This window comes from Paroedura picta, chromosome 1, assembly GCF_049243985.1.
Source record: "Paroedura picta isolate Pp20150507F chromosome 1, Ppicta_v3.0, whole genome shotgun sequence".
NCBI classification, from domain to species: Eukaryota; Metazoa; Chordata; class Lepidosauria; order Squamata; family Gekkonidae; genus Paroedura; species Paroedura picta.
Genome location: NC_135369.1, coordinates 99549817 through 99576007, shown reverse-complemented (window position 1 = coordinate 99576007; position 26191 = coordinate 99549817). Strand labels below are relative to the sequence as shown.

General features: G+C 42.4%; 1 protein-coding gene across 2 annotated transcripts in view; it reads left to right on the top strand.

The window, feature by feature from the left end:
- The window catches only part of AKAP12 (A-kinase anchoring protein 12), a 73773-nt gene that overhangs the window by 19045 nt on the left and 28537 nt on the right, over window positions 1–26191 (top strand). The window contains exon 2 of one of the 2 annotated variants that reach the window (XM_077349829.1): window positions 11117–11234. In XM_077349829.1, coding sequence (XP_077205944.1) covers window positions 11117–11234 — 118 coding nt within the window. Of the gene's footprint in view, window positions 1–11116; window positions 11235–24255; window positions 24449–26191 lie in introns of those variants that run through there. The other variant, XM_077349838.1, reaches the window with a different exon arrangement.

Below are 26191 nucleotides of genomic sequence, written 5' to 3'. Positions count from 1 at the left end.
ATCAAATGATACCTTCAGTTTTAGTTTGTTCTTTAAAGAATTGTTGTTGATTAATTTGGTTGCAGTAATTAAGCTAACGATCATTTAGTCTTGAATTCAAAAGGTGGTTGTGGACAGATCACTTTCCATCAGCTTTAATTTTCCACCTCTGACATTGCTAGAATACATTTTGTATCACAGGGCTGTTATGAAGCTGAGATGTAATATGTAAGATGCTACACACTTATTCAACTTATAAGTGCAGATCAACTTTCAATAAGCTTTACTGTTTGTTTTTACCATAGTAGTATTAATTTGCTTATATTTTTGCGCAACTTATACATTTGTATATTTCCGATTGTCAACAGCATATAACTACTTGCAATAGGCCTTGAGTCTTGTGCTCGGCATGTGCTTGGTGCTTGGACTCTGTGCTTGGAGTCAGGTTGTGTAATTCACAAGTGTTGGAAAATAAGATACATAAGGCATCCGTATATGTTGGAGATAAGACTTTTTAAAAATTATGAGCTTTCATTTTCATTATGCATTATATATAGTATATATGATCCTTTCCCATCTGATCTGATCTGAACATATAAATAAAACAGGAAGGGGATGGTGGGAGGAATTGGGACTCATCGCCTAACAGGTAGGCTGTCCCGTCTCTGCTTGGCCATCTGTCCAACGAATGGCCAATCAGATAGGATGTCCCTGGCTGCATCCCCCTCCAATTTCTTCCATGTGGAAGAAGTACCAGCCTGCAGTAAGCTACGCAGCCAGTAGGAGCTAGGAGGGAGAGGGAAGCCCTGAGACTGTGGGCCCAGTGGAAGGGGAAGGAGGGAGGGAGCCAGTCCCTGCCAGTGCTCCCACCGCCCTGAGCAGCACAGGCTGCAGCCTTGCCAGGCCGTGGCAGGGCTGCCTGGGTGGGGGGAGAGAGAAGGTAGTCTCCACCAGTGCTTCCCCCCCCTGAAAAGACCCACTGTGGAAGGTAGGGATTCCTTGCCAGCCCTCTCCCCCTGAAAAGGCTCACCATGTCCTCTCCAGGCCTCAGCAAGCCTGGCCAGGATGGGGGGGGGGGAGGGAATCCCTGCGAGTGCTTCCCCCCCACCCTGAATAGGTCCACCATGGCCTCTCCAGGTTTCAGCGGGCCTGCCCAGATTGTGGGGAGGGAGGTAAGTCTATCGCCTATTGTATTTTTAAATACAACAGGCTTTTTTTGCTAGTTCAGACACAATGCCTAAACAAAGAGGGATCCCTGTAGTTGATTAACAGTACCTTGTATTTTCTTCCCCTGCCTCTCTGCATTTAGCTATGCAGTACAACATTCTGACCCAACTTCCAAGCTGATTGAGGAGAGGGGATACACGGAGAGGGGGATGCAAGGGGTCACATACATCTTCCATTTCTTCCACTGTTGTAGTACTCTGCTACTGTGTTTGCCTGCTCTGAGGGAGAAGGGATGTGATGAGTTGTTCATCTTTGTGGGGCCACATCTGCATGAGGGTAGAACAATCACATAGGATTTGATAGATCCTTCCAAAAAGACATCTTTTAAAAAATCTAATGTTATATGACTTAATATATGAGAAGTTTTATCCACTATTCTAGCACTTTGTTCACTCAGTTATTACTCACAACCCAGATGATGGTCTTCAGAACCTGTCATTTTCCTGTGTTTTCTTTGACCCTACCCGGAGCTTTTCTACATTTTCACAATTATTTTTTACTCACTCAAGCAATAATGTAGCTTAATGTCTAAGATTCTTTTACCCCCAGTGATGAATCATAGAATCACAGAGTTGGAAGCTACCTCCAGGGTCATCTAGTCCAACCCCCTGAATGATGCAGAAACTCACAACTACCTGCCTATACACAGAGACCCCAGTTTCATGCCCCAGTGATCCCTCCACCAAAAATCTTCAGAATTCAGCCTGGTCTGGAGGAAATTCACCTACCATCCCACAGTGGCGATCAGCAAGTACTTGAGTAGGCAAGGAAGGGCCACAAGAATCAAACACTGGCATATCCCTTCCTGCCCACCGACTCACAACCTGCCTAAGTTCATAAAGTCAGCATTTCTGTCAGATGACTATATCTAGTCTTTGCTTAAAACTTCCAACGAAGGAGAACTCACTATCTCCCAAGGAAGTCTGTTCCACTGAGGAACTGCTCTATCAGGAACTTCTTCCGAATGTTTAGCCAAACTTAGAAAGGCCAGAATTGGCCTTTTCCCAACGTTTTCTTCATAAACCTCCCTCCAGATCTTTTTGGCATTACGGTTGCAAGTGTGCTTAAAAATGGGCTTATTCATTGGTTGGTGCTGTGTTTTTTAACTTGTGACTGTTGATGCACTGATAAAGTTAAATGTACCCCTGCTTTCTTGATCACAGAAGGCATCAGATATTGCCCATTCTCACTGCAGGATAAAATTTGCATGGATGGTAACTGGGCCGTATCTATAGGGCAGTATTGCCCTATAGGCAGTATTGACTGTAGTGTGGATATCATAGAATAATAGAGTTAGAATCATAGAATCATAGAATCATACAATCATAGAATCATAGAGTTGGAAGGGGCCATACAGGCCATCTAGTCCAACCCTCTGCTCAACGCAGGATTAGCCCTAAGCATCCTAAAGCATCCAAGAAAAGTGTGTATCCAACCTTTGCTTGAAGACTTCCAGTGAGGGGGAGCTCACCACCTCCTTAGGCAGCCTATTCCACTGCTGAACTACTCTGACTGTGAAAAACTTTTTCCTGATATCTAGCCTATATCGTTGTACTTGAAGTTTAAACCCATTACTGCGTGTCCTCTCCTCTGCAGCCAGCAGAAACAGCATCCTGCCCTCCTCCAAGTGACAACCTTTCAAATACTTAAAGAGGGCTATCATGTCACCTCTCAACCTCCTTTTCTCCAGGCTGAACATTCCCAAGTCCCTCAACCTATCTTCATAGGGCTTGGTCCCTTGGCCCCAGATCATCTTCGTCGCTCTCCTCTGTACCCTTTCAATTTTATCTACGTCCTTCTTGAAGTGAGGCCTCCAGAACTGCACACAGTACTCCAGGTGTGGTCTGACCAGTGCCGTATACAATGGGACTATGACATCTTGTGATTTTGATGTGATGCCTCTGTTGATACAGCCCAAAATGGCATTTGCCTTTTTTACCGCTGCATCACACTGCCTGCTCATGTTTAGTTTACAATCCACACGTACCCCAAGGTCTCGTTCACACACAGTGCTACCTAGAAGCGTATCCCCCATCCAGTAGGCATGCTTTTCATTTTTCTGACCCAGATGCAGAACTTTACACTTATCTTTATTAAATTGCATCTTGTTCTCATTTGCCCATTTTTCCATTGTGTTCAGATCTCGTTGAACTCTGTCTCTATCTTCCGGAGTATTTGCCAGTCCTCCCAATTTGGTGTCATCTGCAAGTTGGAAGGGACCTCGTCATCTAGTCCAACCCCCTGCATTATGCAGGACAATAACAAAGCTAAGAAAGTGAAATAGGAATCACTTGAAAACACAAAGAGGTTCTATTTTAGCTTAGAGTTCAGATTGCAAACATTAGAAGAAATTGGTTGAAACAACGTATCTCTGTAGGTTGTATGGAAAGAGGAGAATAGGATGAGTAGCCTTGAGATCTTTGCTTTCTAGATCCCTGAACTGCTTAGTACAGCAATTCAGCCTCATGGGAGTTTTGTCTAATTCTTCCTACCTTAGCTACTATTGTAACTACTATTCATCCATCTTCCTAGACTGTAAATATTTGGGACTGTCTATTCTAAAAAGGTTGCCATCTGAGGTGGCAGAAGTAATGCTGTACGTTTGAGGACTTGCCAAATAACAGCCATGATAGACTTGCATGTTTAAACAACTGTGCTCTGGTGACCGACCCTGAATGTCAGCTTAGAAAAATAAACACACCTCCCATAAATCACAGGAGAATCTCTGTATTGTAGTTCAGATGCACCTTTCCTTAATGTTTCATGATTGCAAAGGAATGGTACATTTAATAATATGGAAATATTTTTTAAACTCTTGAAGCTGTAGGAAAAACACTGAAAGTTTGGCCAGAGGCTAGTGGTGTATCCACTCCATATGCAACTCCAGTTAACCCTTTTCACTCCCATGTAGAGCCCAGATTATTGAAAAGTCGTTTGCCTCACTGATGTGTGAAATAGATTTGCAACAAGACATATGATTTCAGAACCATGCTTCCTGAGAACATGTCACTTTTCTCTTCATCACCCTGCTCATCACTCATCTAACCTGTTGTAGCTCTAATTTACTGAAAAAATATTTTATTTCATGGTTAAATATATTTTAGATATTATTTGTCCACTTCAACAGCCAGAAGCATTAATACTAGGGGTCACATATATAAGCAGACCTGCACACATATTCCTAGCTGGATTAGGAAGTATGGTTACATGGGTCTTCCATGTCCCTTCCTAGTTCACGCCAGTCCCTAGGGCTGCATGCACCCACCCTCAAGGGAAAATTGGCAGCAGCCCTGATATAAACATTTAGTCTCTTCTGATCCCAGCTAGCTGACTGATGCTAACTCCAGTTTTCTTACTGTTGCTTGTTTGTGCAGCTAAGTAACCAGTGTCAGGTTACATCATACAGTTTCTTTTGTTATTACCAGATTGATCTAGGATAATTGTTTTGAGTGAATGTGAATTTTTAAATAACATTGTCTGATCATCAACTGGTCAGAGTGTCTGTCTCTTTGAAAGCTATAAGAAGTAGGATCTTCTGTCTTGTATGACCTGTTCTGTACTTCTTTGTGATCCTTTGCCTATTTTCCTTATATGCCTTTACTGGCAAGCAAGGCTGAAGATTTGCTGCTCAGCAACCAGAGGTAAATGACAAGGACAGTGGGAGATAGTTCTCAGCATAGGTTTGATTGATTTTCCAGTATTTCTAGGGTTTGCAAACTGGCCATTTCATGCTTTTGAAGAAGACAAAGATGAGTTGGTTCTTATATGCCGCTTTTCTCTGTCTGAAGGAGTCTCAAGGCGGCTTACAGTCGCCTTCCCTTTCCTCTCCCCACAACAGACACCCTGCGAGGTGTGTGAGGCTGAGAGAGCCCTGATATCACTGCTTAGTCAGAACAGTTTTATTAGTGCCATGGCAAGCCCAAGGCCACCCAGCTGGTTGCCGGTGGGGGAGTGCAGAATCAAACCCAGCTCACCAGATTAGAAGTCCACACTCCTAACCACTACACCAAACTGGCTCTCTTATTGTTTTTCTGTGTGGTTGCAATCTGAGGTTCAGTTCAGTATATTAGGTTTGTCAAAGTGGTGATTTCATGTGACAAATCCTAATGTTATACCAAAATGACAAATAGTGTATTTTGCAAGGGTTTGACTGTTTCAACAAGGAGTGTAATATTTTAATGCTTCCTGTATGTTGCCATTCTCTGACCTACTGCAATCATACCACAACTAAACATTCTTAGAAATAATCTCAATTGAAGTTGTTATTACCATTCTGCTTCAGGAATTGTTTAGCGTGAGAGTTTATGGTACAGCTGAATGCTAAGTAATGGGACAATATAGAAGTGTTAATGGCAAAGAAAAATATTTCAATGTACAATTTAAGTTTAGTTTAATCAGTTGTTCAGACAGCTGTATTGGTCTTATTTTAGATCTCTTTAAGTTTGACCAATGTTAAAAGGATTAAGACAATGAAGCAAAATTAGCACCAGTGCATTTGGATCTGGAATGTGGAATTCTTGGAATGAACTTGGGTCTGGCATGAGGAATGCTGAGAATGATGATGATTAGAAATGGAGGAAGACCTAGCCACATTCCCCGTGTTCTTTGAGGATAATGGGTAAACCTTTCTACATTTATCATCAAACTAATAATGGTACTTTGGACTTGAAACCAATAAGTTTTCATTCCTTTTTTTTGTGGGGAGATGGTGAATTTGGTTAATTCACATGGTTTTTATTATGCAAAGCTAACATGGTATCTCGTCACCTTTCCATGGGAGGTAAGGGTAGAGGAAAAAATACATAGCCTCTGTGTATTCTACTCACATTAACAGAAGCAAACATGATACTACTAGTAGTGATCTTCAGCATTACCAGTTGTCTAACATTATTTTAGTGTCTTGTGGGTTTTATAATTTATTTTCCATCCCATAATGGATTTAATATTCCTATACTGGCAGATATGTTTTTGATACAATATTGGATTCAAGTATGAAATATCCAGACTGTAGTCCCTTTTACAAAGTTCAGTGACTGGTTTTAAGACAAATTTTCTACCAATTCAATCTTTATTAGTGGTTTTATGAGGATAAAACAAGACATGTGCAAGATAACCATCTCAATGTGAAGAAGGGGTAAAATAAAAGGAAAAAAAGCAAATAGGCATAGAATTATCTCCTTTAATCCTCTTTTCCATGCCCTTAGTTCCATTATGTTTCTCACTCGTGGCCCAAAACATTGTTTTAAACCTGACTGTCTAAGCTGACTAACTATCCTAAATGGCAGTAAGAATACTGCTTAGCAAATTAGACATAATTGGACAAACTGCTGCATAGATCCTTCAGAGAAATGAGGCAGTTAATGTGAGTGAAAATTAAAATGAGTTACTTAAAACTACTAATAGAGTAGGACAGATTTCATTGACCCACAAAGTCAGTGTGTGAGAGAGTACCCTTGGTAAAGAAGCAATTCATGGCAAGAATTTTCTTTCAAAAATGCAAATGTGCTGCTATAGTATCTACCTCTTTGTGCATTTTATAGTACATTCATGTAAACAATATATTCTAAATGTTTTTAACTTAGGACGCAACTATTCTTCCCAGCTTTAATAGCTCAGGATGGCATATAGATAATATATGTATCTGTAACATATATAAAATGTGGTTGAGGTTGTGGGAGGAGTTTTTGACTGACTCACAACCTACCTGATTGGACATCTATCCAATGAACAGCCAATGAGGTAGGCTGTCCCTGACCATACACACTGACAAAATGTTGAAGGTTCTGAAACCTCCTATTGTTGGAATATCCCTTACTCAGGGCCAATTGCTGCTCTTGCTCAGGATTCTGCACCCCCCCCTTCCCTTCAGGGCTGCTGTGAAGGGAGCCCCTAACACCTCCTGACTGAGAGCAATGCACGGGAATCTGAGGGCATGTATGTGCTTTCCTTTTGAAGGGGGAAAGCTTTCTCCTTTTACCTGTCTGAGGCTGAAAGGGAGGCCACAGAAAAGCACCTTTTCATTTAAAATATTTCTGTGGCCAGACTCACTGCTGGAGGGAAGACATAGCCAAGCCATGTATATCTCTTCTCCACCACTTTCTGAACATTTGAGGCCTACTGCTCAAGGTTATTGTGCAGATGAAACTGTTGCAGGTGTTCTTTGGCCTCCTGTTTCATGTGCACAACAACCCTGTGCAGTAGGCCTCAAGTGTTTCTGGTGGGAAGCCTTAATTTCTTTTTTATTTTATTTTTTGCATAACAACCCTGTCCACCCTCCAAAGCAGCCATTATTGGCTGGAGAGCTGATCATCACAGTCTGGAGATGAGCTGTAATTCCAAGAAATCTCCAGGCTCCACATGAAGGTTGGCAACCCTGGGTTGGAAAAATTCCTTGAGGATAGGAGTTGGGGCCTCAAAATGTTACAATGCCTCCGCGTCCATCCCCCAAAGCAGCACTTTCTGCCTGCAGAACTGATCTTTACAGTCTACAGATAAGAAGCAATAGTAGAGACAATGGTAGAGGCAATGGTAGAGGCTTGTAGGCTGAGGTTGGGGTGAAGTGGCATGGGTATGACCCACTTGGGCTCTGGCAAGCCCTTACCAGAAACAATTTGTATGTTTTGGACCCATTATGCACGGGGGTTTTAGCGCATATCCAGGGTGGAATGGCGGCGACTAAAATCACTGATAACGCACGGAGTCGGCTGCAACCGGCCACAGATTCGGTGCATGCCACCGAAAAAGCCGCGTTAGCGGAACGCGGAAGAAAGCGCAGCTTCCCGGGTGACCAGGGCGCAACCAGAGGTGGCTGAGGGCGCAACCAGGGCGCAACCAGAGGTGGCAACCAGAGGTCCTCTGAGAGGACCGTGTGCATAATCGGGGAGGCCGCAGGGTCGGAGGCGGCGCGACTGCTCAAGCGGCTGCCGGAACCAATGGTGACGCAGGCCGGGGGGGAACCCAAGGAAACACGGACGGAAAGGCGGCCGGAGAGCTCACAGTGGAGGGGGGTTGAGGGGATCGCCGTGGCTAAGGACGGCAGAGAGGCCGGCCACCCACCTCCCACCCATTCCCAAACACACACCCCAACTACAAACGAGAACGGTGGCGAGGTCTCTAAGAAAATGCAAAAACTTTATAAAAGAGTGTGAACGAACAAAGCACAAATATAAAATACAATACAAAGCTTAACGTAGGGGAAACAATAGAAAGGGGAAACCTATGGGGCAGAGGAACCGGGCCAGGAAAGAAGGGGAGAGGCGAACGCGGAGTAAACCAAGGGGAAGGGGAAACATGGGCCAAACAAATCCCCCCCCCCAAAGTCCAGCCTTGCGGAGGCACCATCTGCAGCGGGAGCTCATGTGGATGCTGAAGATGACGGCCCAGCATCCGCGCTGTCTGTCGAGGCATCCCCTGCAAGGAGGGAAGACAGGATGTCTGTGAGGGCGATGGCTAGAGCTGGGGTCCCTAGAGGGCCATGACGGCAAGGTGCTGCCGCACGCCCAGGCCAGTGGCCCGGGATTGCGCAGCTGCCGTATGCCGCCATACATACCCTCCTGCCGATGCAGCATCCATGTGGGTGCTCCTGCCTCCGCCCACATTAGGTCCAGGAGATCCCCGTGCGGTGGAGGCGGCCCCTCGCATACCAAGAGCCTACAGGAAAGTAAACAGTAAGACTTTGGGGGGAACTAGGTTTCAAATTTTTATTAGGCAATGATTTGGCCACACATAACCTAAATCACATCCATGCCACCACAATCATCACAAGATGCCTCTGCTAACATCTGCAGTCACGCAAAGAACATCACTACATCTCCTGCCCCAGCGGCTTAGCACCCGTTGTATTCCTGGATGCAACGGGCTTTGCTCCTAATATAGATAATACATTGAGAGTGCCTTACTGTGTATACCCGCTGGTCTTTCACATATTAATTTCAGTAAACTGTTCCAGTCTATACTGGAACTAGGAGTTACACTGGTCCTGTACTAATATAGTTTAGCACTGGATTATCTCCAGCTATGGCAGTGTATTTTCAGGATAGAATTATAGAGTTGGAAGGGACCTCCAATATCACCTAGTCCAACCCCCTGCACACTGCAGGAACTCACAACTACCTGCCCACCCACAGTGATCCCAAATTCATGCCCCAGTGATCCCCCCACCCCCACCAAAGATCTCCAGAATCCAGCCTGGCCTGGAGAAAATTCACCTTCCATCCTACAGTGGTGATCAGCAAGTACTTGAGTAGGCAAGGAAGGATCACAAGAGACAAACACTGGCAGATCCCTTCCTGCCCACCCACTCACAATCTGCCTAAATTCATAAAATCAGCCTTTCTGTCAGATGACTATAGCCTCTGCTTAAAGCTTCCAAAAAAGGAGAACTAATAATCTCCCAAGGAAGTCTGTTCCACTAAGGAACTGCTTTAACTGTTAGAATCTTCTTCCAGATGTTTTGACTTAATTTCAACCCATTGGTTCTAGTTTGACCCTCTGGGGCAACAGAAAACAACTCTATGTAAGTGTATTTTAAAGATACGTCATCATGATGCATAGTCGTCCAGGGGGAAAGGGCTTAATTGGCATCCATAGAGACCCATCCCCAGGGTTTCACATCATTTAAAAATGTAATTGTATCTTTAAAGACAATCCTAGTACATACCTGTTTTGTTTTTACATTGTACTATTTCTTCATATGATAGTGTGCCAGTCTCTGGTTATGTCCAGAAAGAGCTGTTGGACTGCTTTGCCTCCAAATCTTTTTGGGCTTTCTCTTGTCTTTGCCATCCCCCTTCCAGGTTTTCTGATTTTGCTGTAGGTTTTTCCAAAACTGGTAGTGTGAAAGTTTTTCAGAGATCATTTCCAAAGTGGGTCTGCAGAAAGCATGAAGGGAAAGGTGCAGAATTCTGTACTTCCCAGCCTACGTATGTGGGAATACCATTCCCACCTACCCCCGTCTGCCATTCCTCCCCCCAACCACCACCAGGCTTTTTGCTGGTCAGTGGTTATTGTATACCACATTATCAGTAGTAGTTGTACACTAACTACTGATAGAGAACTAACAGACCCTTTTGGAATTTGAAGTGGTAGGAAATGACAGACTGTGCCACTGAGAAGACATTTATAGTGGCAGTGAGACCAAATTACCCCCATGTGTAAATGAACTGTGACAGAAAGAAGGAATGCTTTGAAAAAATCATTTTACCCTTATTTTTAAGTTACCTACGTGTATTTACATTAAACAGTAAAGAATAGAAAAATAATAAAATATCACACCGAAATTTCACTTTTGTCTAAATACTCTTAAAACAACAAAATTTGAATTCAGTGGCACTTTTAAGACCAACAAATATTTATTCAAGGCATGAGCTTTCATGTGCATGCACAATTCCTCATGCAATGGAACAGGGATCATAAGAGTACAGATAAAAGGAAAGAGTAAATTAGTAGTAAATTAGTAAAGAGCATTACAACATCCAAAATATGCAGTATTATAATTCCTTGCGAGTAGAGCAAATCAGTCCTTTGGGTTCACTTGTCGTTCACAAAATCATATGGGGAATAAAAATGTTAAGGTTAGTGATTAATGGTGGACACTTTTACAGTTGTGAAAAGAAATAATTAAAAGAGACTTGTTGCTAACCCCATCCGTCTCCAACCCAGCATTGAACCAGTATTTTTAAAAAGCACTTTTGTTCCTGCAACAGCTTTACAGATAATTGTTATAAAAATTACAAGTATAATATAACTAATATTTTGTTACTTCCTTAACTTAAGAGCATGAATATTTTCTTAAATGTATATGTTTAGGATGGGAAGAAAAAGGGAAGTGTAATGCTGTTTCTAGGTGAATTTTGACATTATCAACCTAAGTGTTTCTTCTTCTTTTGTACCTTCAATCTGGCAAATGCAGCTTTTACAGAAGAATGGACAGATATCCAGTATTAATGGAATTGCAGAAGAACAGGTAGAGTTCAACCTTAAACCAGAAGAGCTAAATGGACAACAAGAAAAAGTAGTCGTAACAGACGGTAAGGAGACATCTACAATGATTGGAGAGCTTACACTGGGCTGTGGGAAAGGCAAACCTGAAGTTGGAACCATGGGACTTTTTCTGTTATTTACAGACTCTCAAATCCATGATTCAGGCATTCTTATGTGTATGGACGCTGTCAATGTTGATAGCAGTATATCTCTTGGTGTGTTAGGGAGGCAGTGCTCAGATTCAGTCCTCACTTTAAATATGATTACGGCTGTTTCTGATATTTAATACAAATGAACAATTCCATTTTATTTATTTATTTTTGTTCATTTATTTAGCCATGTTTATGCTTCCCCCTCCAGAGAACCTGCTTGAGGCAGCTTACAAAATAAAACATAATAAAAACAAAAGATTAGAAGCTATTAATTACAATCCAGCTTTATAAACTCAGCCATGGCATAAAAACATAGATCATTTAGCTGCTTAAAGTAAAGGTTTCACAGTAAAGATCCCTTAATTAAAAGCCTAGGTGAACAGAAGCAGTTTGACCTGTCACCTAAAAGACAGCAGAGTAGGCACCAGGTGAGCTTCAAGGAGAAAGGGCATCCCATGAATGTGTTACAACCAAAAAAAAAAGTCTATCTCTCGTTGCCACCTGCTTCACCTGTGTTGGTGTAGGCACCAAGAGCAGAACTTATGAGACAATTTTAACTGGTGAGATGGACAATATGGGAAAATGCAGCAAGTATGCTTCAAGTATCCTAGCCCCAAGTCATTCAGTGCTTCAGAGTTAATAACCAGAGCTTTGGATAGAACCTAGAAAGAAAAGGGCAGCCAGTGTAGCTGTTTTAGCACTGGTGATATGATTGCTGTATTCCTGTTATCTGGTTGCTGCTTGTGCACATGTGGGAGAGGGGGAAATGGGAAAACAGGACTCTACTGAGTTGCATGAGCTCCTGCACTTGCACTAAATTTGTCCCCATGTGAAATGCCCTGAATTTTCCTTTCACTGCTCCCTTGAAACATTGTTAGTCAGTATCTCAATAAAGGGGCCTTGGGCAGAGCATTAGAGCTGTGGTTAAAGCTGTCAGAATAAGTGTCTGTATAGGTGTAGATTTTGTTTTCAAGGATTTATTGTGGCCTCCTGAGGGAAACTCAGAAGCAAAAGTTACTATTAATGCTATCTTCTTTTAACTTTTTACATTTAAGAACAGCAATAGTTTGTTTGTAGACTGGAGGCAAAATACCTCTAAAGTCAAAATACCTCTAATGTTCTTGTACCATTGTGTAAATGTTTAGATATTTTACATTGTTCTAAATCAGCCTTTCTTCACTTTTTTACCATTGAGAAACCCTTAAATCATTTTCAGGCTTTGAGAAACCCTAGAAGTGGGGTTCATGCAGAAAATGGTTGGGAAGCATAGCTGTGCACATGCCCACCTGGGGCCTCTCTCCTTCCTGCCCCCTCCAGGCCCATAATTGACCATTTTGGGAGGTGGGGGGGTCGACATGACCACATATGCTCATATCCTTATCCATTGTTATTCCTCTATATATTTATGAAACAGCCTAGGGGGAGGCACGTCTGGCTGTCCAAGTTGGAATAGGGCCAATCAGGGTGCAGCCAGCTTAGCCCTGATTGGCCTTGCCCCTGCAGCTCCCACCCTCCGGCCCTGGACTCTAGCCTCTTTGCTCTCAGATGCCTCAGTGCCTGGAGCCAGCAGCAGGTAAGGGGAGAGGCCCTGGGCAAAGGATTGTGGTGGAGGGCCTCCTAATGAGAGCCTCTTGGCCTGCTAGGCTGGGCCTGCTGATGAGGGCCTCCCAGCCTGCTGATTGCTCATTAAGGACAGCGAAGGAGCTGACTAGCTGACTGCTAAGGAGCTCTATCCCGCCCCTGCTAACGAGCTGCCCAGCCCCCATCTGCCCCACTTGATCAGGCTGCAAGCTGCCACCCAAGGCCACCTTCAGCTGCCTGGCCCAGGGCCAGGGGAGGGGACCCTTTCAAGGCCCGTTCTTAGGGATGGGCTTTGAAGCTAGTTACCTTATAACTGTTTAACAATTTTTAAAGACATATTAAAAAGTAATTAATTCCCACTTATTCAGGAAACCCTTCCAGGGCCATCAAGAAACCCCAGGGTTTTATGAAACCCTGATTGAGAAAGCCTCTTCTAGATATATGCAAGTGGACTACTTGTCTGTTTAATTGCAGGAGATCTTGCCAGTTTACCCTCCTCTAGACACATCTGTCCATCAGCTTGTCCATTGATTTAAAGGTTTACTGTCTATGCACACTTTGAAAAAATAAATCTGATTTCCTCTTGGTTTATTTTCACTATGTTATCTAGAAGTGAAACCCCCTGCTGAATTTCTTTAATCCAGCGGTCCGCAGCCTTTCGGCTGCCACGGACTGCTGCTCCGGAGACTGGGGAGAGGGTGGCCCGGGGGCCTGCGCACGCGCGACAGCCCCAGCGCGAACGCGTGTGCGCGGACTGCTGCGCACACGTATGCGCGTTTGCGCCGCTGCCATGCCGGCGGCCGCGGCTTCACCTCCCGGCCCCTTCGGGCCGCCAGCAAATCGGCCGCCAAAGCAGCCGATTAGTTTGCGGCTCGGCAAGCTTCTCTCTCCCCCCCCCGAAACAAGAAGCTTGCCGGGCCGCAAGCTAATTGGCCGCTTTGACAGCCGATTTGCTCGCGGCCTGGCGAGCTTCTCGCTTCGGGCGGGGGAGGGAAGAAGCCGCGGCCTGGCGCCAAGGCCTTTGCGGCCCGGCACCAGGCCTCGGACCACAGGTTGGGGACCACTGCTTTAATCCACTATCCTTCAAAACCAATAATCTTCCAACCTCACTTCTGGACTGCGACTTGAAAGTCACAAGGAAAAAACAGGCAGTGGGATGGGAGAGCAGGGAAAATTTCATGTATTGATTTGATCTAGCCAGCTGTGTACATTGCTAACTGTGGATAAATTAGTGTGTTACGTCTACTTTTTGAAATCACAAAATCAGTTTTCAGTTATCACATTTTTCTGTCTGAATTCAACAACAAAAGTGATTCTAATGTGCACGATTCCTTTCCATTGTTAGAACTATATTTGTTTTTCAGAAGGTCTGTGATTTACAGGAAAAAATTAAAAGGCTTGCCCGTGTCTATTGAGAGTAGTTAAAGCTCATTTGATGTGTATGACTTATAAACATTGTTAGGTTTATTCTTATTATATAGAAAAAGAAGGAAATCTGTGGAAAACTCAGAAGCAAAAGTTACTATTAATGCTATCTTCTTTTAACTTTTTACATTTAAGAACAGCAATAGTTTGTTTGTAGACTGGAGGCACAAAAATACCAAATTTGATGCATATTTTGCATGGGCAAACTCTTTGAATGTGAGTCATGAAGGGAAAATATGCTGGGCTGCCCCATCCACAATCCAGTTAAGCTGAAGTACTTGAACCAAAGCCAGTTTTGTCCTGCTGATTAAGGTGGCTTTAAACAAAGTATTTCACTTGGTCAGAGAATGTGCGGGATGAAATAGTGTTTACATTTTAGATTTGCTCTTTTCATGGCCTATTTGGATACAAACCTCAAATATTTAGTTGTAATCCCTCTAGCAAGTGATTTAAACCACTCACTGAGCAGTCAGTCTGACTCCTCTTCGTCTGCTACCCGTTCCCTTACAATTCCCTCCCCTGCCTTGGCAATAGCTCTGTTTTAGCAGTCCTATGACTCCACCACTTTGTGCATGATAGTACACAGCAAAGCTGCAAACTGTCCACATTTACAAGGGCTGGATAGGATGTGGTTTTGTCTGGCAGTACAAGAACCCCTGAATTTTTTTTTTACAGTAGGACACCGTTTATAGAACAAGGGTGTCTAGGTGCATAACTCTTCTTAAATCCCCCATTGCATTCTGGGAACTAATTGGATCCATAAGTGTCTGGAACCCTCTAATAGGTCCTTTGCCCTGTAGAGGTGAGCAGCCATAGTCCCACAACCCTATAAATGTATGCTTTCACAAGTTACATCTACAGATCATATCCACAAGGTGAGCAGCAAAGTCTGTAGTAACTAGTTTGGTATACCAGCAAAATCCTAGTCTGTCCCTGAATTTCTACATACATTGTATCTTTGGATCCCTGAGCAAAGAGAACCATTCATGTTGAATAAAGGCTTCCACACCTTCTCTTCAGGTGCCTGCTGGACTGAGTACTTGACTAGCATAGTTTGAGCAATGCAGGCCTATCTACCTCATTAAGTTAGAACTTGTTAACATGTATCAAATTGGCTTTGTATTCCAATATCATATATCAAATTTGGTGATGTTTTATCTTCCATCAGTTTAGCATTATCCCTTGCCACAGTCAAAGCCATAGTTATAGTTCTGGTGTCACACATTAACTGCTATCTTGTCACACATTTATGTCTGTTCTGTCATTGACCTCAAGGAGTTTCTGACACGGAGGCTGATTCACATTTATGGGATCTAAGAGAGTCTCTCAGAGCTGATCTCTTGTCGACATGTTTCAACTCTTATGTCAGACAACTTAAAGAAATCTTCTGTACCTTCAGTGTTGGACCATATCAGCTCTGTATTTCACAATCCTGAATCGGTGCTTGGATGTAGGAAAGTGGATAAGAAGAAATAAACTGAAACTAAATCTAGACAAGATGGAAGTGATACCAGTTGCGAGCTACAATAGTTAAGATGAGATTGATTTCCCAGTTTTGGAAAGGGTGCCCCTCTGTCATTGGTGAATCAGGTGAAAAGTTTAAGGATACTCAGTATCCCTCTTGACCCAGTATTCCTCTTCAAGAAACAGACTGGTGCTATTACTAAGGGTATCATCTTTCATGTTGAGCTCTGCTGATCTCATCCATATTTCTCTAACTTGTAGGCTGGGTTACTATAGCATGCTGTACATGGGACTGCCTTTGGAAACAACTTGGTGCAAATGGTTGAAATGGTGCAAAATGCAGCTTCCAATTTTCTTATATATTCTGCACCATTCACAATAAACCAGATGCTTTGGTTACCTACATTCTTCTGGATTCAGGGTGTAACTTTTTGCCATTAAAATACTTAGTGAACTGGACTCATTTGGAAAAAAAACTATCTGACCATTTCTGTGCCTGTTGTATACCATATTACAATTGCCGCTTGCTGCCTCTTCCATCTGGGTACTATGTACATCTGCAGTTGGTGTTGGTTCTTTGGAATAGCTTGCCTAAATAGTTGTGAAGTTTTCTAGTCTATTGGCTAACAACTGTGGTAACTAGGTCAAACGCCAAAACGAGGTTCCGGATTAAAGAATACTCATTTTCAAACATCTTCACCAGTGGCGTTACCTTCATATACTTTCACTTTCACTTTTCTATTAACCCCTTTTAGTATCCCATCAGCCACTGGCTCATCACAGTAACAAGGGTCCCCGGTGACATACCCATTTGAGTGATAGGCATGTCACCGGGGATCTCCCATTATTGTGATGAGCCAGTGGCTGATGGGATATTAAAAGGGGTTAATAGAAAAGTGAATTCCACATTGTGAAAATCTGAAGGTATATGAAGGCAACACCACTGATGAAGATGTTTGAAAACGAGAATTCTTTATTTCAGAACCTTGTTTTGGCGTTTGACCTGATTGCCACAGTTGTTAGACAATAAAGTGGCTAGAAAACTTGAAAAGATTGACTTTTATTGTACAGCCATACATCCGTTCTTTTCTTCATTGCTAGAGTTGTGAAAGTAGTATTTTCCTACAGTGGTTTAGCTGCTGAGATTTTTCTGGCTGTTGTGATTAGGGATGGGCACCAATCAACTCATGAACTAAAGCTTATGATGAATTTTGGCTGGCTCATGATTCACAAACTGAAGGTCAATTGACATGAACTTTTAGGTAGTTTGTGGCCATTCAGGAATGGATACATTTCCAGACAGATTGTTTCTGCTCATTGAAAATGTTTATCAAACTTCGCACAGGATCCGTTCTATATGCTTATGATTCTCCTACACTTTCTTGGGGGCATCTTATTGAGGGAGACTGTAACTCAGACCCCATAAATTTATTCCTCCCCAAACTTGGAAGGCAGGTAGAGGAGAAAGCCAAGGATCCCCTGTGATTTTGCTGTCTCTGACACCCTAGGGGCTGTTCTGTTGCATCACAAACTGAACCAGTCCATTTGGCAATTAAACTGAACAAGTTCATTTGATGATTAAAAGTCTGTGGCAGATCATAGTTTGAAAATCTGGCATACCATGAACCAAACTGCATTTTTTTCAGTTCATGTCCATCCCCTGTTGTAGTTTCTTTTGATTTTAACTAGTTTCCACACAGATGTAGAAAGGTGCAAGCTGCATGTGTTGTCTTATATCTGTGTAGTAAAAAGGGCTAGAGGAGAAATGGCCACAATAGGAGGTTGAGGCAAGGAAAGTGTGGGGAAAATAGCTGTGTAGATGGTCCATTGTCACTGTGAATGCCTCTGCATTTGGAGCAGCAACACTGTTGTGTGGAGACAGACATTGTTTGTTCTGGCAGATATTTTTAGCAATCAAGCTGATGCGACATTATGTGGATTTATTGCTTTGTTTTAAATCAACTTTGTGCTTAGCTTAATATTCCATAGAAACAATTTTTTATTAATTTTATTTATTATTATATTTATATACTGCCCACCCCTGAAGCTCAGGGTGGTTATTATAAAATAACCTTCACATTTAAAGATATAGCAGTTATTGATCTATTCAATATATAAAAGTCTTTAAAAACTTATGAGCAGCACAGGCCCACTCGTTGGAGTCCATCAACTCATATTTATTTGTTTGTTTTATTTGTTTATATTTTGAATTGTATACCGTCCCTCTCAGACTGGCCGCCTTGGGGCAGTGAACAGCAAGAATGTATAATATTTGAACAATATAATTATAATGTAATACATAAGACAAATTCATAATTAATTTTTAATGTTAAAATTTTTGCCTGTAGCCACTTTATTTGGTCTTAAATAACTCACTAAAATAAGAGAACTAGGCTGGAGGAGTTGGGAAGGAGGGAGGGGGGACAAGAGGAGGAAGGCCCAGTAAATGTAGTTCTGATTCTGGTTGACCTCAAACATAGGTCCAGCAGCAGAACTAATGCTCTAGGGGAGTTTGTTCCACCAGGCGGGAGTGAAGCCTTAGAAGACCATGGCTCTGGTTGAGGCCCAATGCATTTCTTTATGGCCAGGGATCCTAAGCTGGTTGGTATTGTTGACTGCAATATTCTCTGGGGAATGTATTCAGAAAGGTGGTCCATCAGATATACAGGGCCTGGTCCACATAAGGCCTTAAAGATGAGTACTCACTTTGAACTGGATCCAGAACTCAACTGGCAGCCAATGCAACTGCTGCAGAACTGGTCTTCTGTGAGTTCTCCAAGGTGTGCATGTAAGAACCCTGGTAGTCATATTTTGCATCAGCTGTAATTTTTGGAACAGGGTCAAGGGTAGGCCCGTGTACAGTGAGTTACAGAAATCAAGTTTGGAGGTGACGGTTGCTTGGATCACAGAGGCCAAGTGTTCTGGGGCCAGGTAGGACACTAGTCACCTCGCTTTGCTTAGATTGAAAAACTACAGCTGTGCTACCTTTGTGACCTGAGCCTTCATCATTAAGGAGGCACTGAAGATCACTCCCAGGTGATTGTTTCACTGTAAGTAGCACCCCGTCCAGCCTGGGAAGGTGTGCTTCTTGATCTGATCTCTTCCTCTCCAGCTAGAGGACCTCTGTCTTTGAAGGGTTCAGTTTAAGGTGGCTTGCTTTAATCCATTCTGCCACTGCCTCTGAACACTGGACCAATGCACTCAGAGGGGCATCTGGCTGACCGCCATCCAGAGATAGAGCTGGGTGTCATCAGCATATGAATGGCACCAAAGCCCCAAATTCTGGACTAGGTGGGTGAGAGGGCACATAAAGATGTTAAATAATGTCAGGGAGAGAATCACACACTGTGGAACTCCACAAGGCAGTTGGCAATGTTGGGATTCTTCCTCCCCAATTGTGACCCTCTGACCTCGACTGTAGAGAAAGAAGGTAACCCAGTGAAGGGCAGTTCCTCAGATCCCCATGTTGACAACATGCTGATTTGAGCAAGTATTTTGGTTGGTCCATCAGACTCAGAATACAGGACAGGACAATGAACTGTTCTTCCCTTAAGCTTGAAGAACCCATTTCCCTCTCTTCTAGACTCCTATACCTTGTGTGCTGTTCTTTTAAAAAATGGGTTTGCCTAGCTGACAGGAAAGAGCAGATTTTTTCTTTTGCCATGCCCATAAATAATGATTTGCTTTTACAAATACTGCATGCACATGCATGCACTCACAAAGATTAGGGACCCAGATGCTGTCTGTGAGTGGTCAGTTACCATTGTTAGCATAGAACATGAGTAATGAAAGCCACAAGCATCTTATTCTTTCCATACATGTTAATAGAATAGAAATTGCTGAATCAAACAGGGACAGAGAATTCAGTAGAATGATTATTCTTACTTCCTTTTATTAGCAATGAACAACAGCAGTTGACTACAAATTTAGGCATCCTTGGATGTTCCAAGAAAGGGCACATGCATAAGGAAGGAAAATTGACAGAGTTTTTGGAAGAGGAAAAAGTGGAGGTAGCACTATGGGATCTATAATGGGGTAGGGTAATGGTTTCACCATTTGATCTACCAAAGGTATAGGTGGAATATTTCATTCCTGTAACTTCTGAGCCAGGATTTAATACCCATCCAAATAGAAGCTGGACTTATTAACCCTGGCAATGTGAGTAAAAGCATCATATGTATCACAGTGAACTACTATAGTACAGTAGATGCAGATGCTCAGCACCAAACTATATGGGCAAGTGTTTAAATATCTGAGTCCTGGTTCCCTGAACCCTTGTTCCCCTCAGCCTCACAGCAAGCTTCAGGGAATGGCTGTTTAAAAATAAAGGAGAGTCCCTTTGGCCTTGAAATGTCACTGGGGTGATGGAGAGGAAGGGCTCCTTTCTCCCCTCCCCCAGCTGGCTTTTCACACAAAAATAGTGCGTGGGGGTTATACATGTTTAACCCACCCATGTATAACCCACTCCCAAATCATTTAAAAAACCTGCATGTCTAGTTTGACTCGCAGTTACCAGTTTCTCTGGGTAGTCATTAGCAATCAGCTACTTCATTTGTCAAGTTTCTGGGAGGATAAATGTTACAAGGAGTACAAAGTATTATGTGTGTTGAAATCTACAAAAATAAAAATACTAACAGAGAACTCTATACTGAAAATGATGGAATCTTAAGTCCCCCCCCCAAAAAAAAAACCCAGAATTTTGTTTATGTAAAAACACATTCATTCAGATGCATAAAGAAAGTATATGGGACTCATGCTCTCTTTGGGTGTAATTTATAGTGTTTTTGTGAACAAAAATGTTCACAAGGTAATTGGAATCTTTCCCATACAATGCAAGGCAAATTCCTCTGCATTCCAAAGGAGTTACATCACTGTGAAATGTAAGAGGGGTTTACCAATGAATCAAAGGGCCACTTCTCACATTACTTTTCTACATAGGATCCAGACACTTTGTTGTAGAAAATGTAAAAGATGTGCTTCTGCCTTATGTTGAAATAAACTGGGCATATATCTAGTTTACCAATCATGTCTGATTTCCTTCAGACTTTCAGATGTCAGATGCTGATTTCAGCAGCTAATAGAAACTTGCCTGGACATTCTAACGTTATGGCATCTTTGCTCTTCCTGACATACATTTGATTTGTGAGGAATGTGATGGAAATCAGATACATGTTCCCATTGAAAAATTGAAATTGATCCAATCATTTTCATTTTAGAGGAAGCAAAACACTGGTTTGAGTGTTTGCCCCATCCTGAAGGCATAGGACGCAGAATAATACATTTTAAATTCTTTATAAATGTAAAAATGTTGTGCTGAGCAAAAATTTGTTTGCTCTCCTAATTTGTTTGCTCTCCTAATTCGGAACCCCATGAAAAATATTTATGCATATAAATGTCTATTGTAGTACAGATTTGACTTTCTTTTCATAGAGACAAAATCATATCCAGTATCCATATAATGGAGTAATGATCACCTCTGAAGGTGCCATGATTTCCTCTGACTGTCTTGTCTGTATCAAGGAGACAAAGGAATTTAAAAGACTTTATGGCTCTTTTAGAGCCATGGTGTCTGTACCCTGGAATGCCAGCCAGCTTGCCTATGCTTTCCTCTCAAAACCATCCTTTCATGTTCTCTATTGCTGTAGCTACCTTAACAGCAATCAGAATCTCTGCTTTTCCAGTTATCAGGTTTTACTTCCAGCAAGGTATGCCATTGGGATAGCTTAATAAAATATAATTATGTACTCTTAATTTTAAAAGGTACTTATATGATAAAAACCCTTGAGATAATCCTTTGTATCTTTTCCATTTACATGACACTTTTGTTACTGCAGGTCTTGGGATTTGTCCAAGTGGTTTGCAAACTGTTACTAGGAACTCACAGTGTCTCAGAATCTGGGAACAGTCATGGCAGGTTAGTTGCCTGTAAGTCAGACAAAGTTTGAGCTCAGTGACACCAACGAAGTTTTAGAAGAAGAAGAAGAAGAGTTGGTTCTTATATGCCGCTTTTCCCTACCCGAAGGAGGCTCAAAGCGGCTTACAGTCGCCTTCCCATTCCTCTTTATTCAAAGGTATAAGCTCTTGTGTGCAAGCACACATCTTCAGATAGTGTTGTTGTTGTTAGGTGCAAAGTCGTGTCCGACCCATCGTGACCCTATGGACAGTGATCCTCCAGACCTTCCTGTCCTCTACCATTCCCCAGAGTCCATTTAAGTTTGCACCTACTGCTTCAGTGACTCTATCCAGCCACCACATTCTCTGTCGATATAGATTCTCTTCAGATATAGTGAAACAGAATTCCCTCAACCAGTATGAAGAGTTGGTTCTTAAACGCCACTTTTTGCTACCGGAAGGAGTTTCAAAGTGGCTTACAATCTCTTTCCTCTCCCCACAACTGATAACCTTTGAGGTGGGTGAGGCTGAGGGAGCCCTAATGTTATTGCTTAGTCAGAGCAGCTTTATCAGGCCTGTGGTGATCCCAAGGTCACCCATCTGGCTGCAGGGGGAGGAGGAGGAGCAGGGAATCAAACCTGGCTCACCAGATTAGTAGTTGGCACTCCTAAACACTACTCCCAGGAAAAGGGGGATTTAGTTTCCAGGAAGGGCCAGCCAGAGGCAGTACGCATAAGTAACTGGGTGATTATAGCTGAAATTGAATTACGGCTATATCTGGTTCATAAGAGCCTCTTGTGGCTCAGAGTGGTAAGGGGGCAGACATGCAGTCTGAAAGCTCTGTCCATGAGGCTGGGAGTTCAATCCCAGCAGCCAGCTCAAGGTTGACTCAGCCTTCCATCCTTCCGAGGTCAGTAAAATCAGTACCCAGCTTGCTGGGGGGTAAACGGTAATGACTGGGGAAGGCACTGGCAAACCACCCCGTATTGAGTCTGTCATGAAAACGCTAGAGGGCATCACTCCAAGGGTCAGACATGACCCAGTGCTTGCACAGGGGATACCTTTACCTTTACCTTTTATATCTGGTTGGCCCTTCCAGGCAACTAACACCCCTTCCATATGAGGACAAGTGTGGTTGCACACTGAACCTTATACCTTGAATAAAACTTTGTTGGTGCCCACCTGAAAGTCAGAAAGCCATTGCTGTTAGCTGCTTTCTAGTTTTACTGTGTATGTCAAGAGACAGCTAGGCCCAACAAGTCTGGCCAGCAAATCACGCAAACCGAGAGCCAGTTTGGTGTAGTGGTTAAGAGTGTGGACTTCTAATCTGGAATGCCGGGTTTGATTCTGCACTTTCCCACATGCAGCCAGCTGGGTGACCTTGGGCTCGCCACAGCATTGATAAAACTGTTCTGACCGAGCAGTGATATCAGGGCTCTCTCAGCCTCACCCACCTCATAGGGTGTCTGTTGTGGGGAGAGGAAAGGGAAGGCGACTGTAAGCCGCTTTGAGCCTCCTTCGGGTAGAGAAAAGCAGCATATAAGAACCAACTCTTCTTCTTCCTACGGAGAATGTACCCTAGAACAGGGGTAGTCAACCTGTGGTCCTCCAGATGTCCATGGACTACAATTCTCATGAGCCTCTGCCAGCAAACGCTGACAGGGGCTCATGGGAAGTAGTCCATGAACATCTGGAGGACCACAGGTTGACTACCTCTGCCCTAGAATATTCTGTAAGGGGACACAGTTCCTCTTGTGCTGTCCTCTTCCTATATAGGGACACAGTTCCTCTTGTGCTCTCATTGCCGCAAGAGAGCTTCCATTCAAGGGTTTGTAATCTATCTGACCACTAAAAAGACAGATGAGTCTTTTGTCTCGCCCAAGGAACTAAAATGATCAAACTGAGGCTATCATACTTTGGTCACATTATGAGAAGACAAGAGTCACTGGAAATGACAATAATGCTAGGCAATGCCTGAAGGCAACAGGAAAAGAAGAGCCAACATGAGATGGATTGAAACATTCAGTTTGTAAGACCTGAGCAAGGCCGTTAGAAATAGGATGTTTTAGAGGTCATTCATTCATAGGGTCACTATAAGTTGGAAGCGACTTGATGGCATTTAACACAAACGTGAAGTAGCAAATACAGTAAAATCTGCTATTTGGAAATTATTTTTTTTCTTATAAGTAACATTATTCAAAGAATATTTATGCTTTGAGTACTGTCCTAAGAATAAGATTGCTAGAGGAAATCGCTTTGTTGCTATGATTTCTGTATTATTATGTGAAGTCTCTGAGAGAAAGTGGTTCTGGAAATTCTATTGTATTCACTTTGGGGGTATGTTAGAGAATGGTACAGTTCACTACCTTTTTCTTAAACAAATTCCAATGATCTGCAGAAAGCCTTTGTAACAATTAAGAGACTTTCTTTGCTATGGCAAAAGGCAGAGATCTGATTGTTCAAATCAGGCATGTAACCTGCCCACTGTAGTGAGCAGTTAAGGAGGGGGTTGGACCACAAAGAGCTGTCTGTCAAGGATCAGGCTGCTGAAACACAACTTCAGTCTGCTTGTTTCATCAAACAGGGAAGCACAACTGTGATTCTCTTAGCATAGAAGATTGCTGCTCTGCTCTCTCTCCCCCTCCCCCTGGCCTTTACAGAGAAATAAAGGAGTGGTCTTGCTTAGGAGAGAGAGATTTCTGTCTACTGCAGAGAAGCAAAAATGCTGGGAACCATCACTATAACAGGTAAAAAAAGGTTAACGTTTTTTTGTGACTTTGAGGCAGTGATTTTGTGTGGTTGCTGGTTTTTGCTCAGGGGTGTGACAGGCATATGAAACAGCCTTTGGCAGTTCTTCTAATCTAATCTATACATTTCTTGACAATTTTAGATTTTTAAAATTACATGTACTTTGTTTAAAATGTAAGGCTGCAGATCCGCACACATTTGCAAAGAAGTAGACTCCCATCGCATTCAGTGAGACTAACTTCTGAGTAAACATTCCTAGGATCAGGCTTAATGGCTAAAATATGATTGATAATGAGGTTGTGGAAGAATCTGAAGAGTTCTTAACACATTGCTTTAGAATTAGAGGTGCTTCCTGTGTATCGGCACATGGTCTGGTATAGTTTCAAGTTGAACAACTTTTTACTTTTGATAATCCTCTGTACCTCTGAAGAACTTGCGTGTTAACTTATAAATGCTTCATATGACTTTTGAATTATTTTATTATGGTTTAGTTCTTGCATATTTAATTTCAATTTAGTTTACAGTAAGATTTGTCTATCACTTTTTCTCCCATACCCTAGCACTTAGAATCTGGCTGTTGAGCTTTCATGTTTTTATTTAGCCCTACTGTTTGAAAAGTTAACTTCTTCTTTTTAAATTTCCTTTGTCACTGATCCCCGGGAACAACCTTCATAAGTAATGGCAAACATCTCTTAACTTCTGAAGTTTGATTGCTGCATTTAATCTTGTTCATTAAAAATACACTGTACATCAACTGCATCTGCCCATGAAAATAAAATAATGGTTTAAATTGAGTTTGTTACTGAGATTGAAATTGGAACTGTCACCAGGCTTTTATAACTTAACTTTGGAAGCCTCATCTGTGTATTGCTGAATACTGGGGACTGTTAAACAATGAGAAGCTAGAGGGTTTTCCACTTTAACTAAAAGCATTGCCTAGAAGCACTGGCATTTTCAGTTTATCTTTCTGGTAGGCAGACTTGTAGAAACATTTCACCATCTAGCTAAAAGCATGGCAAGCTATATCCCTGAGTTTATACTGTTTTCAGATATGAACATACAAGACAAAAATTCTAGCAACATGCTAAAGCAGTTGTCAGTCATGTCTAAACTGTCTGGAAACAACTAAAAATGGGAATATGTAGGAAGTCCTTCTTTCTGCACTTTCCTTACCTTTCCCGCTTGCTAGTTACATTAGAGTTTCCACGCCAACTGATGGGAGGAAGAACTCAACTACCACATGCACAAGCACACAACTGGGCAAGTGCAGAGCAACAAGTGATAGGAATAGACTCTCACTCCCAGTTCTGAACAACCATAAATTGTAGAATTAAGGAAGTGATTCAGCTCAAGTCCCTTGCTCTGGAAAGAAGCCAGGTTACTTTTGACATGAGTGTGTTTATATCAGATTGTATTTTATGTATTTAATTTATTTAATTTATTTGCGTAGAACAAATGCAGTAATAGTAAACTAGAAGTCATAAAACTCTTATTTTATAGCCAGTTGTATGTTGGTTTAATTGCCATCTGCAGCAGAATTAGTTCTGAATTCATTTGCACAATAGATGGGAAATAAACAAGGCATTTTATGTTTGCCTTTCATGCATTTGCATTATTGTAGTAAAGCTAGCTCATACTTAGAGAACAAACATATGTCAGTCCAAATTTTTTCTTAAATTTCTTTGTTGGGTCCAGCTGTAATGAGTCTCATGACAGTGACCAATTTTCTTTCCACATTAAAA